The sequence below is a fragment of the Elephantulus edwardii genome, unplaced genomic scaffold (genome assembly GCF_000299155.1).
Source record: "Elephantulus edwardii isolate Elephantulus edwardi_28Jun2011 unplaced genomic scaffold, EleEdw1.0 scaffold00010, whole genome shotgun sequence".
Taxonomy (NCBI): domain Eukaryota; kingdom Metazoa; phylum Chordata; class Mammalia; order Macroscelidea; family Macroscelididae; genus Elephantulus; species Elephantulus edwardii.
The window spans coordinates 13,723,036-13,736,873 of record NW_006399760.1 but is presented as its reverse complement, the minus strand read 5'-3'; the positions used below and the strand labels follow the sequence as shown (position 1 = coordinate 13,736,873).

At 39.3% G+C, this 13,838-nt stretch overlaps 1 protein-coding gene across 1 annotated transcript in view; it reads left to right on the top strand.

Annotated features, from left to right (window-relative positions):
- Positions 1-6,713: 6,713 nt before the first annotated feature.
- The window catches only part of LOC102872619 (outer dense fiber protein 2-like), a gene marked incomplete at its 5' end in the record, with an annotated part of 9,028 nt that continues 1,903 nt past the window's right edge, over positions 6,714-13,838 (top strand). Inside the window, one exon of the mRNA XM_006880755.1 lies at positions 6,714-6,767. Coding sequence (XP_006880817.1) covers positions 6,714-6,767 — 54 coding nt within the window. The remainder of the gene's footprint in view (positions 6,768-13,838) is intronic.

Genomic DNA, 13,838 nt, shown 5'->3' with positions numbered 1-13,838 from the left:
GGCAAATGGTTGAAATAACATCATTACTCCTTGTGTTATGTTTCCAAGATTATCACTTTTAATGAGAAGAGGCTACCATTTTTATATCTTAGAGCCATTAGTGATTCAAAACACTTGAGATTTTTTTATTAGTAGCACAACACACTATAAAGTATACCACCACAGCCCTTAAAGAAATAAAGCAGAGAGACACTGTATTCATGGTGTAGATAGTACAGTATATTGAAGGTTTCAATTATCCTTGAACATACATAATAATAATCTATAAAAACGTTACAATGTACTCTTATAGATTTAGGAAACTATTTTAAAATATGTATGGAAAAGCAAAGGAATTAGGATAGCTAAAAGAATATTGAAAAAATGAAGTAGGAAAAAAAGACTAGATAATTTAAAATGTATTTCAGGGCTCCAAGATGGCAGCAGTGGCAGAAACAGTTGTAGTGAGCTACGGGAGCAGCAGACCACTTGGAAGAAGGCCACCATGGCCTTCTACAGACCTCTGTTTATTGATAACTGAACAGTTAAACAGTTGATGACTGGTCTTCGTTGTGGATGGAGGCTCAACATCAGGAGATCAAAGATTCACAGGGAGGAATGGGCAAGTCCGAGGCCCCCAGCCCCCTGCTGTCAAGCCTGTGCCACTACTACAGCTCCATGAGGCTCTCACCGCCAGACCCCAGAGATCCCCTCACCCGAGATGGATGGTAAGGTACCGCCCAACCCCTTCCCCCAGGCTGGTGCAGCAGAGCCATCACACTGCTGCAGAGTGGACTTGTTCTGGGAGAATTCTTGGAGCCAAGATGGCAGCAGCAGGAGATGCAGCAGCAGGTTTGGGTTTCCTTGGGCAGACCAGAGAGAAAGATTACCAATACAATGGATTGATGAAAGTCACCGTGAGCTGTCTACGACTTGTTGACACTTAACAGTGGCAGCATGTCCAGCCCTCAGCTGGGGGCAAGCTGTCTTTGGCCCTCGGCTTGGGGTGAGCTGTCTTCGGCCCTCGGGGTGAGCTCCTCAGGCCTCAGGTTGTGCCATCCGACTCCTAGGTAGAAAAAAACCAAACTGCCTAGGGTATACAAAGTATTTTATCTAGGCTACTTTCCTCCACCCTCTTCCCCAGTACACCTGTAAGTTACACCCCCAAAGCCCTTCTATTTGTAACTCACAAGTTTGTTCTCTCTAGGTTTGCTCTCTTTCCTATAGGTAACCTTAACACTGAGTTTTACTTCAGATCTGACCCTGAACCCAGTTCCAGAGACAAAAGGGAAATACAACTGCCGGCTAAGGAAGCAAAGGAGGATGGAGCCTCAGGGTTCAGTCAGCCATCCCCACTGGACCAGTCCAGAGGGGAGTAAATGTCAGGAAAATATCTTCTAACAGAACAAGAAGGCAAGCAGCTATAACCCAAGACCACCAGTAAGGTGATAACGTGTGCTCCCTTTCCACCTTTACATAAACACCCTTGTTCAGCATGAAGAATCCAGAGAGTCTGTGCCCAATTCCCAAGTAAGAAACCCACAAGTGAATAAGACAGTTTGTTTAATCGCCATTAGACTATGTTTACCATTGCCCTGTATCATCTGGTTCCCACTGGATCGCTTTTATTTCCTTCACCTGCTCTCCCCACCAACCAAATTGTGCATCCCTGCAAATTTCAACCCTGCCTATCCTCACCCTTCTGCTCCCAACCCTAACCTCCTTGTATTCCCAACATGTTTTACCCAATAAAATTTTTAAAAACATTTATTTCATAGAAACAGAAATCAGGACTGTGAAGTAATGGTAGAGGCACATACATATATACAATTAAACATAATAGAGAACCCAGAAATGTTGTTATGTGTTATTGCATTGATTACAACTCATAGGGACCCTATGAACAATAGCTCTAAACTCTTCCCCATTTTGAGACAATTTCATTGCCTTTGACAGACCTGTACCATTCTGTCAATCCATTTCATCCAGGGTCTTCCTCCCCTGCGATGATCTACTCTTCCAAGCATGATGTCCTTCTCCAAAAACTGGACCCTCCTGGCATCATGCCCAGAGTATATGAGATGGAGCTTTACAATTCTTGCCTCCAAGGAGCAGCTTGGTTTTTTCCTCTCCAGGACAGATTTGTTTGTTCTCCTGGAGGTCCACGGTATGTTCTTCTATTATCCTTTGTGGTTTTCCATCTTGCTTATGTATGGCAAGTAACCTTCCAAAAGAAGACACATAGTGATATCAGTAACCCTTAAGCAAAAACTGGACCTCAATGTAAACAACTTTATATACAAATGAGTGGGAAATAGATTACAGATTTAAATTGTGAAATGCATAAGAGAAAATATTGGTGGATTGGACTTTATCACTCTTCAAATCTTCCTCTGGGAAATAACATGTTGAGAAGAAAAAGAGACAAAGTATGGACTAGCAAAAAATATTTTTAACTACATATCTGATCAAAACTTCTGGCTAGAATATATAAAACACTTAAAACAAAACTGGAAAAATAACAATTAAAAATGAGCCAAGCACAGGTAGACACATTTTAGTGGGGGAATAAAAGCCTGTTCTTTAGAGAAACAAAACCAGTGAAGTTTATTTAAGTTTATATAGATGAAACCAGAGTGCTCCTTGGAGGCAGTGATAATAAACCTTCATCTCACATACTCTGGGCATGTTGCTAGTAGAGAATATTCATGTTTGTGAAGGTGGATGGACAGCTAAAGAGAAAAAGACTTTCAACCAGGTGGATTGATACAATGAGGGCAGCAATGGACTGAATTGTGTCAGAGATTGTGAGGATGACATAAGATATGACAAGGTTCAGATCTGTTACTCCTATTAAGATTGTTATGAGTTCTACTTGACTTGATGGCACCTAACAACAACAACAACTAGATTTATAGGGAGTTTTGGTAGCCTAGTGATAAGTAGCTGTGCTGCAAACTCCAAGGCACACTGTTCAAATCTGCAAGCTGCTCTGTGGGAGAAGGATGAGCAATCTGCTCCCATGTGATTATGTACTATGAAAACTCTTTGGAGAGTCATCTATTAGTAGATTCCAACTTGCTTTCTCACAGCAATAACTGGTAGCTTGATGGTAAGGCATTGCACTGCCAATACAAAGACAACAGGGTTCAAACCACCACAGCTAGGCAAGGCAGTCTTCCAGGTCATTTGCAGCTTCTGAAAACCCATTGAAGGGTCAGATATGAGTCAGCTCTCATTCAGCAGCATTCAGTGAAGCATACTGATGTACTCCAAGATAATTGGCTTATACAATTAGAGGAGTTGGCAAATTTCAAATCTACTGATAATAAGCTCATGACTCTTGCTGGTTCATGTGATTGTTGTTATTGTTGTTATTGTTGTTAGGTGGCTTCAACATGACTTTGACTTATAGTCACTCTATGACAGCAGATCTAAATATCTGTTCCTGCATTAACTTCATCATCTGACAACTTCAACCACTTGTAGTCAATGTGTCAACCGTCTCATTGAGAGTGTTCCTCTCTTTCACGGATCTTCTACACAAGCATTTCTTTCTCTATGAACTGGATCCTTTTGACAAACATGACAAAAGTATGTGAGAAGAAGCTTCATCATCCTTTCCAGATTGCTTTTCCTTTAAGACTGATTAATTTGTTCTTTTGGAATTCTCAGGAATCATCAATAATCTTTACCAATATCAGAATGCAAAGTGTTTGTAGACGTGGCAAACCTAAACCTTCAAGTCAGGCAAGAGGTGGAAAGTCCCGGGAGGAGTTTTCATGCAGAGAAGATTGTAGGATCTGAAGGAGAGTCAACTTTGCCCCAACATTTGCTTGTATTATGGATGCCGGCCAGGACCCCAAAACATTCTTCTACCAACTGGAAAGTGCTCATAATCAGAAAACAAAATTGAAGGTACTACATATAGTCTATCAAACCACTGAAAACTACAGTCTAGTCAAGTTCACATATAGCATTACTATAGTATCCAGCTAGAAGACAGTTTTTAAATTTCTAAACAGTAAAGAAAGGTGAAACTTTTTAAGATCTGGCAATTGCACCCCAATACAATTTCAGAGAATTAAAGTTATATTTACAAATATGCATATGCTGATGTATATAGAATACTCACAACAGCTTTTTTTTTCTTACAACTAGAAAAAAATTGAAAATAACTCTTTTGTGTTTTCAATGAAAAAAGGGACTGATCCATTCAAATCAAAGAATACTAATCAACGGTAACAAGTAATAAACTGATTTATGCAACTACTTGGATAAATTATTCTAGGGAAAATAAAGTTGTGCATTGCTAGATTCCTTATGCATAGAATTTTGAAATAAAAAAAATAGGTATGAAGGGGGAAAAGTGTTTCTGTTAAGAAGAGAGAAGAAAAAAATGGATACAATTTCAAAAGGGAAATAAATATGAAAGATGCTTTTGATAGTAGGAGTATCTACCTTTTCTATACTAATATCCTATCTATGATAGTGTATAATTTTTAAAATGTTGATATTTGGGAATTGGATAACACAATTTTTTTTATGTATAACGACCCTATGTACAATAGCTCTGAACCCTTCCGTGTCCTGAGCCAGTCTCACTAATTCTGATCCATCAACCCCCATCGCCCCAGTTGCTGTATCAATCCATCTCATCCAGGATCTCCCTCTCCTGCATTGTCCCTCCACCCTACCAAGTATGATTTCATTCTCCAAGGACCTATCACTCCTGCCGCATAACCAAGTAAGTGAGGTGGAGCTTCACAATTCTAGCCTCCAAGGAAAGACTTGGCTTCACCCTCTCCAAGACAGACCAATTTGTTTTCTTGGCAGTCCATGTTATGTTCAAGACTCTTGTTCAGCACCACAACTAGAAGACAGTCTTCTTATGTCATCCTTAGCTATTGTCCAAGTCTTTGAAGCATAATGAGCAATTGAGAAGACCATGGCCTGGATTAGGTGCACTTTTGTACCTAGACTGACATCTTTGTTTTTCAGCACTCTGGAAAGGTCCATGACAGCAGATTTTCCCAATGCAATTCGTCTTTTGATTTCCTGACTGCTGGTGTTAAGAGTGTTGATTGTGGATCCGAGGAAGCTATAATTGTTAACAACCTCCATCTCTTCTCCATCTATTATGGTGCTGCCAATTGGCCCAGTGATGAGAATCTTTGTCTTCTTGATGTTAGACTTCAATCCATATTAAAGACTACAATCCTTGACCTTTTGCAGCAAGTGCTTCCATTATTCTTCTTCAGTTTCAACAAGCAAAGTTGTGTCATCTGCATGTCATAAGTTGTTAATGAGTCTTCCTCAATCCGATGCCATACTCCTCCTCATAAAGCCCTGCTTTCTGAATGATCTTTTCTGCATACAAATTGAAAAGGCACATGAAAGGGATGCATCCCTGATGCACTTCTTTTCTGATGTTGAACCATGCAGTGTTTCCTTGCTCTGTTCTGAGGACTGCTTCCTGGTCCAAGTAGAGGTTTTGTATAAGCATGATCAAGTGCTCTGAGATTCCCATTTTCCTCAAGGTTAGCCACAAGGATTTCTATTTTTTCTTCATTCTCACAACTGACACAATCAGGATTCAGAGTTGTTTTTCACCTTATTGAAATTACATAGGATAAAATAATTGCTCAATTTTTTTTTCATTTAATGATAAGTTTTATTTGTGTGTTTAGACCATGCTGAAACACTTCTTTTCCTGTTTCTAGAACACCAAAGTTGCATCAAATAATTATGCATATGTCAAAAGCCCTGGTGGTACTAAACTGCTAACAAAAAGCATTTACCAAGGAAGAAAAAGAATATAACCTTCAGTGAATTGTATGCCAATAAAAAGCAAATAAAAATATTTATTCTTGGCCAATAATGTCATAATAAATGGAAAAGCACCAAAAAATTTCCAGAGTTTAATTTTACCAGGATTCACAATCAACATCCATATAGCCGAAGTCAAGAAATCAAATAATTTATTATATTAGGTATATTTGCTGCAAAAGATTTCTTTTAAAGTGTTAAAAAGCAAAGATCTCACTTGGAATACTACAGTACACCCAACTTACATAATGGAAATTTCAATTGTGCTTGCAAAAGCTGAACAATAAAGAAGATCTAAGAATTGACACCTTTATATTGTAATATTGGTGAAGAATATTGAATATTCTATTGATATTAGAAGATCAAACAAATTGGTTTTGGAAGTTCAGTGAGACTGCTCCATAGAAAGAGCATGGTAATTGTTCATTTCATGCCCGAGCATGTTATAAACTACAAATAATGATGTCAATTTAAAGACTAAGGTGCGCCTGATTCAGTCACAGTCTTTCTAATCACTTTCTATGCATTCTGAGAGATGGACAATGAACAAAGAAGACAAGAAAAGAATAGAAGCATTTGACTTGTGGTTCTGGAGAAGAGTACTGAATATCCCAGGAACAGCCAAAAGAACCAACAGATATGTCTCAGAGAAAGAGTAATTAGAGTATACCATTAAGGTAAGGTTGGCAAACTTCTAGCTTATTTTGTGCATATTAATAAGAGAAACTGTGGAGGGTGAGTGAAGGAGAGGAAGAGCTTTAACTAGATTTATTGATATTGCATCTACAGTAATGGGCTCAAATGTGTTGGGGATAATAAACTTGTTGCAAGATAGGACAAGTTTCAGACTGTAGTTCATACAGTCATTATTAGTTATATTTGACTTGATAGAACTTAACAACAATGTCATGAAAAGGCATCATGCTTGTGAGAGAGTCAGTGAAAAGAAAGAATTTAATTGAGATGAATTACAACATTGGCCACCACAATGGACTCAAACACAGTGAGAATGAGAGAATGACACAGATTAGGCAGTGTTTATATATAAAGGCATTTGACTGTGTGGCTCATAACAAACTGTGGCTGACTCTGAGAAGAATGGGAATCCCAGAACATTTAATTGTGCTAATACGAAACCTATACTTGGACCAAGAGGCAGTAGTCAGAACAGAGCAGGGTAACACTGCATGGTTCAAAATTGGGAAGGGTGTACGCCAGGGATGCATCCTGTCTCCATACCTTTTCAACTTGTATGCAGAGCAGATTATCTGAGAGGCTGGGCTCTATGAGGAGAATTGTGGCATCAGGATTGGTGGAAGATCTATTAACAATCTCCATTATGCAGATGACACAAGCTTGCTTGCTGAAACTGAGGAGGACCTCATGCACTTGCTGCGAAGGGTCAAGGACTGCAGCCTTCAGTATGGACTAAGGCTCAACGTCAAGAAGACAAAGATTCTCGCCACTGGACCAATTGGCAGCGTCAAGATGGATGACGAAGAGATTGAGATTGTTCACAGCTTCACATTGCTCGGCTCCACAGTCAACACTCTTGGTACCAGCAGTCAGGAAATCAAAAAGCGTATCGCGATGGGAAAGTCTGCTGTTAGGGACCTCTCAAAGGTACTCAGGAGCAACAGTGTCTCTCTGGAGACTAAGGTGCGCCTGATACAGGTCATGGTATTTGCAATCGCTTGTTATGCATCAGAGAGTTGGACAATGACTAGGGAGGACAGAAGGAGAGTGGATGCTTTTGAGCTGTGGTGCTGGAGAAGGGTACTGAATGTACCATGGACTGCCAGAAAAACAAACAGATTCATCTTGGAGAGGATTAAACCAAGCTGCTCCTTGGAGGCAAGGATTCTGGGGTTTCATCTGACATACTTTGGACATGTTGCCAGGAGGGACGGGTCCTTGGAGAGGGACATCATGCTTGGGAGGGTGGAGGGACAGCGCAGGAGGGGAAGACCCTCTATGAGATGGATTGATTCGATGACTGGGGTAATCGGGATGGGTGTGTCAGAGGCGGTGTGGTTGGCGCAGGATAGAGCAGGGTTTAGAGCTACTATATATATATATAGTAACAAGGACCTTGAGGACATCTAACAGAAAGAAATAGTTAGACAGTAATAATAATGAGTTATTTTTATTCTAGTTGACATTTGCTAAGTACTTACTAGATACTTCGCCTCAGTTGGAAGTACTCAATCCTATGAAGGAGGTATAATTATTTTTTTTTTCATCTTTACAGATCCTGAGTATCAAAAGAGGGTGGGAAACTAACATTCAAGTGCTCATTTTTCTCATGAGGATACAGAGCTCTTAAGCTATAAAGTACTGTTTCAGAGAAAACTCCCTAGTGGTGAAGTAAAATAAATAAATTCACACAGATTAGATACAAAATTGAAAAAACTTACAGATAAGATACCTCAGTCAAGTCTTTCCCAGGAATCAGGACTTCTTCAAGTCTCTGTAAAACTCTTTGTTGTTGAACATTAAAGACAGCACATTATTTTTTCACAACATATAATGGGACTTACTGGGAACTTGAGTAGGTTGAGTTAGTGCCCTTTACAATACAATTACTAAGGGTGTGACATTCATTCCAACTCATGATCTTGTGATCTTATATGAGCGAGTAGAAAGCCCCATAGAGTATCCTAGCCTATAATTTTCAGGGAAGATCACCAGATTTTTATCCCAGATTGGTTCAAACCTCTAAGTTTTTATGCAACAGCTGAACATTTAGCCTTTATGCCTTTTAAATATTAAAACCTGGAATGGGATTTGAGATATTTACAATGGAATGTATAATCACCCTGACAAAATAAGTCCAGAATTGCCTTATTGTGCTGATAAAATAGCCTTCAAAAATGTTTCATGCACCTATTTTCCCCCCTTTTCTTCTGGTCTAGACCTTTTCAGTGTATCAAAGCCACTATAAGTTTTCCCACCCTTTCCTACCAACAATGGTCTCAATTTTACTCCAAAGCATCAATGTCTGTAATAAGCTCTCCAAGACTCACTGCTGCAAAATAGCATCTCTAATTCTTCTGTATTCCAGTAATCAGCTGATCCACTGCTCAGATGTGACATTTTCATGCTCAATAGGGACGCTGAATAGGAAAACTCCCCACACCCTCTCCTCCTCTTGATCCCACTAGGACAGAGGTTGCAAAGTTCTATTGCCTTGGGTTTCCAAAATCTTTTAGTGGTTCTAATGAAAGAGCTCTTTCAGCTTTTAGTCAATCTTTGTAATCGTCCCCCTTCCCTGGGAGTGAGGCATGTGGCCAACAGAGCCATAGGACAATGTCAGTGACCAACACTCAAACCAATGCAAGATTCAAAATTTCCCCTTGCCTCTAACACTGATCCATTGTTATTGGAACACATTTGGATATCTCATGGGAGTTATTTTTCTCCGTATTATATATGTCAGTTTAAAGATAAAGGACACTGAAGCTGTATTTTGGTGGAAAGACTGTGGCTTAAATTTGAGGTTAAGAGAAATTGTGTCCAATATGACAGATGATTTGAGTGAAAGCTAAGCATCTCATGGGTAAAGTAAATTTGAACCAAAACCACAGGTTCTTAAACACATATTTATTTATGGAACTTCTATCACATTGCTATGGCAGATTTTAATATCTAAAACACTTATAAACACATATTGGCAGTATTTTTCTAATTTTTCATTTCTTATTAATCTCCACTAACTACTATATTCTATTTTGGGTTTTCCCAGTGTGAAGGATTAGAATAAGTAAGAGAATATACCATTTAATGGAACATTATGGTGCACTAAGAATCCCACACATTGTTATATCTAATTTTTATGTTGTTTCTATGTACAATGGATTTTCTAGGGGGTTTTAAGAGACAAGTAGTTGCATGGGGGGAGATTGTCCATCATTCTCCTGCAGAAAGCTGGTGAATTTGAACTATGTGCCTTTGGGATTGCAGCAGAGCTTCCTACCACTAGACCACCAGAACACTAATTTTTATAGAAGCCCTCTTATATATATGAAAAACGAAATCCTGTGATATTAGAAACCTTAAGAATTGGCTTTCCTGGCATTGAATGATCTCCAGCTACCTTGACTGTGGACACATGATCTTACAAATCATTAACAGCTGTAGAACCAATATAAGAGAGTTCTTTCCACATTGTGAGAGAAGGTGGTGGAGAGAGAGTGAAAAGACTGTGGTAAGGCGTAACCAGAGGAAGCCTAGAAATAAAAGCCATGGTTAAAGATCTTGCTTGCTGGTGATTAAAGTTAAAGCTGACCTATATCTGCTCTGAAGTACATTTTGTTGTATAATTGAGAAAATCAGAGGCTTTTTGCCTTTATGCAATTGAACTGAACCTGGACTTTCAATAACTGAGGGATTGTGCCTTGTTATTTTGTCTTAGGACTGCTTTGGATGATATTCTTTACCCCCTCACACTCCCAACCTATTTCCTTAATAAACTCTACAACAGTGAGTAATGTTTTTGAGTCCCTGTGCAACAAAGATTGGATCCAATGATTGGTCTAGGTGCAGGAACATATGAGATGGCATACCTGACTAGGTATTTTCTAGTACTATGATGTTATTGATCGGGGACAGTGGATAGAAGTCAGACTCAGCCACTCTACACTGCATTTACTCCTTACACGTTTGGTTTCAGAGGTGGTAAATTCTTTCCTTCAGACTCATAGAAACACAGTTTAATTTTGTTAATGTGGGGCTGGGCAATATATGCAGTTACTGTTTGCTCTGGGAGAGGGGAAGAGATTCAAAAGTTACTTTTGCTGCTATTAAGATGCAAAGACATGTAGAGAAGCCACTTATGTCCAGAGACAAAAGGGTAGAGGACTGAGATGAAATGGAGAATTATTTGAATGTCTACATATGAAGTTCCCCCCCTTCTATGTTATAATGTTGAGATATATTGTAAAAATAAATATAAGGGATATGTTATGTTTTTTCTTTAACTATACTGGATCTTGTTTGTTGTTATTGTTATGTTCTGTAGAATCGCCTGCGACTCATAGTGGCCCTATTTACAACAGCCTTAAACTCTGCTCTGTTCCTTGCCAATCTAATTATCTCTGACACACCTATCCTCATTACAGCACTGACTGAATCAATCCATCTCATTGAAGGTCTTCCTTTCTTGCGCTGTCCCTCCACCCTCACAATCATGACATCCCTCACCAAGGACTGATCTTGTCTTGCAACAGGTCCAAAGTATGATGTATGACAGACGAAGCTTCAGAATACTTGCCTCCAAGGAGCAGCCTGGCTTCACACTCTCCAGGACAAACTTGTTTGTTCTCCTAGCAGTCCATCATGGTATATTCAATACTCTTTTTCAGCACCACAGCTCAAAGGCATTAAATCTCCTTCTATCATCCCTAGTAATTGTTCAGCTTTCTCATGCATAACAAGTAATTGCAAAGACCATCGCCTGTATCAGGTGTACTTTAGTCTCCAGACCGACATTGTTGCTCTTCAGTACTTTGGAGAGGTTTCTGACAGCAGACTTTCCCAATGCAACTTGCCTTTTAATTTCCTGGCTGTTGGTACCAAGAGTGTTGATTGTAGAGGCAAGCAAACTGAGGCTGTCAACAATTTCAATCTCTTCATCATCTATCATGATGCTGCCAATCAGCCCAGTGGTGAGAATATTTTCTTGATGTTGCGCTTCAATCTATATTGAAGGCTGCAGTCCTCGACCCTCTGCAGCAAGAACTTCAGGTGTCCCTCAGTTACAGCAAGTAGGGTTGTGTCATCTGTATAATGCAGATTATTTATGAGTCTACCTAAAATCCTGATGCCACACTTCTCCTCAATAGAACCCAGCCTCCCAGGTAATCTGTTTCACATATAGATTGAAAAGATAGGGAGATAGGACACGTCCTTGATGCATACCCTTCCCAATTTTGAACCATGCAGTGTTTCCTTGCTCTGTTCTGATGACTACTTTTTGGTCCAAATACAGTTTTAATTTAAGCACAATCAAGTGTTCTGAGAATCCTATTCTTCTCAGAGTCAGCCATACTTTGTTGTGATCCACACATTCAAATGCCTTCACATAATCAATGAAATAAAGATAGGCATTCATCTGGTACTCCCTGCTTCCAGCCAAGATACATCTGACATTCCCTATAATATTTTATTATGTCAAAATTGCAATGTTAGCTTAAACGTTGACCTTTCTTAGCCATGACAATTAGTCCCCTCTCTTCTCCAACTACCTTAATTGCAGGCTTGTGCAGGCAAATTACCAATAATTGTGGGACTAAGATAAGACAGAGAGTGCTTCCCACAGTGGAGAAAAAGACTTGTGACAGTAAGACTTGAGGGAAACTAGAGCAAGACTCTATTGAGAGTGAGACCCTGGTGATGAGATCCTAGTGACGGTAATGTAGAAACTGTGGAAATGTGTGACCTGAAGCTTCTTGGCCACAGTTAAGGTTTTTCTGTTATTGCCTTTGACGATAGAAGGAAAAGCTTAACTGAAATTGAAGCCTGGACTAACAAATCGTGTGTTGGGACTATAAAGCTAAGATTTGTATTGTGAGATATTCTTTCCCTCCCTTACTTTCTAACTTACTTCCTCAATAACTCCCATTCTTAGTATCACACTGTGAGTCTGTGAGTCAACAACTAATAAACGAACATATAGCTGTTTCTGTGGCTCTAGAGGTACCACGGCCTGGGATATGGCTATTTATCTGTTTTTAGCTCTGGGTTGATGAGAGACTATGCTATTCTCATTCCCTCTAGTCCTTTCAGAGAGATGTTCAAAGCCCTTTTCCATCATGTATCATTTTCTGCTCACTCGACATTTGGTGTCAGAAGGAGTGGGATTTGTCATTTCAGACTTACACACTCAAAATTTAGTTTTATAAATGTGGGACTTGGGAAACAGTATGGTTAAAATGGCTATTGTTTATTTCTATAAAGTAAGAGGCAATTTTAAAAGTTGCTTTTGTTTTAGTAAGGTGAGAAGAAAAGTTGAAAAACTAGTCTTTGCCCTGAGACAATAGTACATGAAGAGGAATCTGAGAATTTCTTTAAAAGTCTATGTATGATGCTTTTTTATCCCCCTGTTATATTTTATAATGTTATATTGAGATATATAGGAAAAATGATTAAGGTATTTTTACATTTAATGCTAAGATATAGTAAAAGAAAAATTAAGGGTTTTGAGAGGCCATATTGTAATTATAGGGAAAATGTAAACCAGTTGGATAATAATTGGATATTCCAAAAAGGGGAAATTTGTCCTAAAATAATACTTACGTAGTAAAATTTGGTTTAATGTGTGCAGGGTAGCCTAAGAAAGATTAAGCCCCACCTAGTACTTGAGGGAAGTTACATTTGAAAGCAGACAAGCAAAAAAAAAAGAAAGACTTTTGCAATGAAACTAAGGCTAATGCTTAACTCATGTTGACCACCTGAATCTACTTGAAGAGAGGAGGGAGAAAGTACCAGAATTGTTTTTCCAGGAATTTATAATTAAAGGAAGCTGACAACTATGCTCAGCTTACAGTGACCACCACCTGGGTCCTCTTGGTGAGTAGAAGTGGGATATACATGATAAAGAAGAGATAGACTGATATTGCGCTTGTTCCCTCAGGATGGTCCATCTAGCATGGTGAATGAATAAAAAAATAAGGACGACTGGTTCAAGGAGTCCTGAGAATCCCTAATGTGCTGACTTGGTTTATTTGGTTCTAAGTAGAGTAGGGGGACTAACCGGCCTGAAATAGTAAGAAGAATTCGGCACAGATGTAGATCTTACAGTAAAAAAAAAAAAATTAACAAAATCAAGCCCTACCCAGTACTCTAAGGAGAATTACATTTAAAAGAAGAAAAGTAGGAGTCGCCGCTGGAGCTGGACTGCACCCGCCGCGGCGTCTCCATGGCACGACCCTGGCCTCCGACTTCAACGACTTCATAAGGAGGCGTTTCTGGGCTCAGCCCTGTCGCTCCTGGTTTCCATCGTGTGGGAAGAACGGAGTAACAAGTCTCAC